The sequence below is a fragment of the Onychostoma macrolepis genome, chromosome 21 (genome assembly GCF_012432095.1).
Source record: "Onychostoma macrolepis isolate SWU-2019 chromosome 21, ASM1243209v1, whole genome shotgun sequence".
In the NCBI taxonomy this organism is placed as follows: domain Eukaryota; kingdom Metazoa; phylum Chordata; class Actinopteri; order Cypriniformes; family Cyprinidae; genus Onychostoma; species Onychostoma macrolepis.
In genome coordinates this window covers 28,931,212-28,934,873 of record NC_081175.1, presented here as the reverse complement: position 1 = coordinate 28,934,873, position 3,662 = coordinate 28,931,212, and the positions used below count along the sequence as shown (strand labels likewise).

At 35.9% G+C, this 3,662-nt stretch overlaps 1 protein-coding gene across 1 annotated transcript; it reads left to right on the top strand.

The window, feature by feature from the left end:
• The first annotated feature begins 300 nt into the window (after positions 1-300).
• LOC131528736 (vitelline membrane outer layer protein 1-like) lies at positions 301-3,082 on the top strand. The gene is made up of 4 exons (XM_058758074.1): positions 301-571; positions 1,519-1,655; positions 2,172-2,285; positions 2,528-3,082. The coding sequence occupies exons 1-4, from the start codon at positions 371-373 to the stop codon at positions 2,709-2,711; spliced, it is 636 nt and encodes a 211-aa protein (XP_058614057.1). The 5' UTR covers positions 301-370; the 3' UTR covers positions 2,712-3,082.
• The last annotated feature ends 580 nt before the right edge of the window (positions 3,083-3,662 follow it).

Genomic DNA, 3,662 nt, shown 5'->3' with positions numbered 1-3,662 from the left:
TTGATCTGTTTAGTGTTTAGTGACTGATTGTGTGTTTACATGCAGGTCATTGACTTTAATATCTGAGTATATCTGTATTTCTGATCATCTAATCATTTTATTTGAGCATAATTGTCTGATTACTGTCTTGAACCAGAATATCCAAATAATGATGAAATCTGATGTCTTGAGCCACTGATCAGTTTATTTTTTGACTGTATTTACTTTTGGAGAGAGTTTGTTTGCTGTGCTGGTTGGACTTGGATCCAGCTGTTGGTAGAGGGTCAATGACCTACATTGAACTCTGTGACAAACCGACAAACACACACACACACACACACACACGTCTGTTCTGATCTCCAGCAGGAGACATAAAAACGGCTCTCAAACCATGTACAAGTTTCTTTCTCTGACACTGATTTCACTGCTGACTGTTTTTGGGCAGTATGTGATCGCAGGAGGACGCTTCGAGCGAACCATCAGCAGACCTTTCAGATCTCTGCTGACGGTCCATAACGGGTTGAGTTGGGGCTCGTGGGGTCAAAAGGAAATGTGTCCGACTGGAATGTACGCCACAGGCTTTAGTCTTAAGGTAACTATTAGCAGTATACAGTAGTCTGAGGTTTAGTGGTTGGTCTCCACTTGAAATCAAAACAATAAATGATTATTATGGTTCAGAGTGATTATTGTGATGTTATTAAAACAAATCTGTTTACTACTGGTTGGAGTTAGGGTAATGTTAATGTTAACTGTTGTCTTTTTCGCTTGCGCATTAGGGGACTTAAGATATTACATTACAAGATATTGTATTATGTATTATGGCATGACTTTCAATTAACTTTTCTGAGACACTGGCTTAGCGTTGGGCGCTAATACATATCATATAATAGTATTTAAGTTTGCCACAATAACAACAATGTTAAAGGCCAGATATAATTTTAGACTTTTTATATTTCGCTGAATTTGAACTGCTTTCTCCTCAGTAGCCATGTAGCTGCTATGATGTTAAATTATAAACAAAAAAACACTAAATGTTATAAATTAAAACCAAAACCATATCAATTTCATAATTCTCTGTCATAGCAAAACAATTACTTCAACTGTCAACTATCATACCCAACTTTACACACATACAGTATTCTCACATAAATAATATAGCAAAACTCAACTAGCTGATCATTTATATATGTAAAACATAAATATAAAATATGTAAATATTTTACATTTACTTTTTATTTTAATATTAGTTTAGGTTTTAGTAACTTTGTTTGGGTTTTTGTCAGCTTTATTTTTATGTCTATTTTTTTTTCATTTATTATTATTATTATTATTTGTTTCAGTTTTACTTAAGTTATTTTAATTTTTAGTAATTCAACCTAAACTAAATGAAAATTAGAAATTGGTAGCAAAAGTTTTTTGTTGTTGTTGTTGTTGAAGTTAATGATAATAACAGCTCTAAACTGCTCAGTGTGACTAATTATTAACATTATAAAAGTACACATTTGTACTGGTTCACCACATGCTGTTGTTTTTCTGAAGGTGGCAGGTATGTGGGAATCTCTTCAGTTTGGTGATAACACAGCACTCAATGGGATTCGTCTTCACTGCATCAACCCATCCAAAAGCTCATCGGGCCCATACGAGGACTACGCCACAGTTCAGTCTGACGTAGGAAGGTAAAGACCTTGAATTGGACATAATACAGAGGCTCTGTTCCAAAACCTAGTGAGCTGCCCATATAGAGAGCATCTTAAGACAGAGTTTCTGCCTATGTACACTCTTAAAAATAAATGTTATTTATTGGCATCAATGGTTCCACAAAGAACCTTTACCATCCATGGAAACTTTTCATTCCACAAAAGGTTATTTACCGTGGAAAAAAGGTTCTTTAGATTATTTAAATGTTCTTCACACTAAATAAAAATGGTTATTTTAAGAACTGTTCACTGAAAGGTTATTTGGGGAACCAAAACTTGTTCTTCTAGGCTTTACTGTGAAAACCCCCTTTTGGAACATTTATTTTTAAGAGTGTTGGGTGCTTCAAATAATTTCAATTTAAGATGGAGCCTATGTAGACAGCACAAGACTTTGGCCGACATTATCAAAGTTTTTTGCTATCACATTCATGCAGGATTTTTTATTAAACTAACAAATAACTGGTTATACCACTAATGTTCCTGTTATTTCCTCAGCTGGGGAAAATGGTCAGATATCAAATGGTGCTCGAGTGGATTTCTGTCATCTTTTCAGCTGAGAGTGGAAACCTACCAAGGGACCTTGGACGACACGGCCGCAAACAATATCAGGTGATGAACTTATTTAACTTGTGACAACCAGTTTTCCTAAAGCAGCAGGATTCTGGAGCAAGAATGTCGTTCTCACAGCGTCCTATAACAAGCTGTATAAACACATCACTGCATGTGACTCATTTGACACGGATATGAAGTGACCTGGTCAAGCGTCTAGAGTTATTTAACGCTGAGAACTGGACAGTTGGATGCATAGGCTAGCTCTGGTTGTGATCACTGTATGGTCATTGTATTTCCAGGTTTAACTGCAGTGGAAATGCAGAAATGCTGAAGGGATCAGGGATGTCGTGGGGCGAATGGGGCGACTGGAGTGAGAAGTGTGGAGGAAAAGGAATCTGTGGCATTGAGACATTGGTTGAGCAGCCGCAGGGAGTCGGAGACGACACGGCCCTCAATGATGTGCGCATGCACTGCTGTGATTGAACTGATTGGTTGTTTCAGAAATGAATCAGTCGGTGGAATTTATTCATGCATCATCAGCAAACCTACCTTCTAGTAGTGCTTATCTAGTTTTGGGCAGATCTAAGAGTGAGAGATTTTTTCCCATTCACATTTAATGCACAACAACGAAAACAGCTGTTATGTTTTCCTCAGGTTTGTCATGAGATAAGTTTTGTGACTAGTTGTCCATTTCCATGAAGTTACTACATGTGATTCATTAAATGGATGTTATTAAAAAGGTGAATTATGACGTTTATTTAGTGTTTCCTCATGGGTCAGTTCTTACCTGGGTTAACTTAAAAAACGAGTTCCCTCAAAAAATAAAATAAAATAAATATCGAAATAAACAAAAACTCTGTCATTTGTTGATGTCAAACAGTGCTTAAACGGTTTTGGCCAGAATGAACTGGGCAGATCTAAAAGATAAATTTTCAAATTTTAAACATTCATATTTAATAGAAAACAACAACAACAGCAACAACATCTAATTTTAAAAGATCTTGAACATACTAAAGAATTTACCTGTGTTTTACTCCAGTTTGTTATAAGACTATTTTTGTGAATAGCTGTCAGTTTAGGAAATACATTTCTATTAAGTTACTTTACGTGATTCTGTGAATGGATATCATTAATATACAAAAGTGTCATAAACAGTTCACTGTCCATCCAGACACAGGCTGTGATGATACAGTACCTCCACTCTCTGACTTCTTCAAAATCCACACCACATCTCTTAACCGGGCTGAATACTCGCTGTGTTAGTAGATGTGTATTTGATAGTAAGATATAAAATAAATCATGAACTGAGTTCATTATGATTGGGACCCCTCAAGTAAAGTCATGTCTAAATAATGCATTAACAAGCCATAAGTTAATGTTAATCAAATACTACCCTAAACTCAAAAGCGGAAAGGCAGCACTATCCTGCAAGTA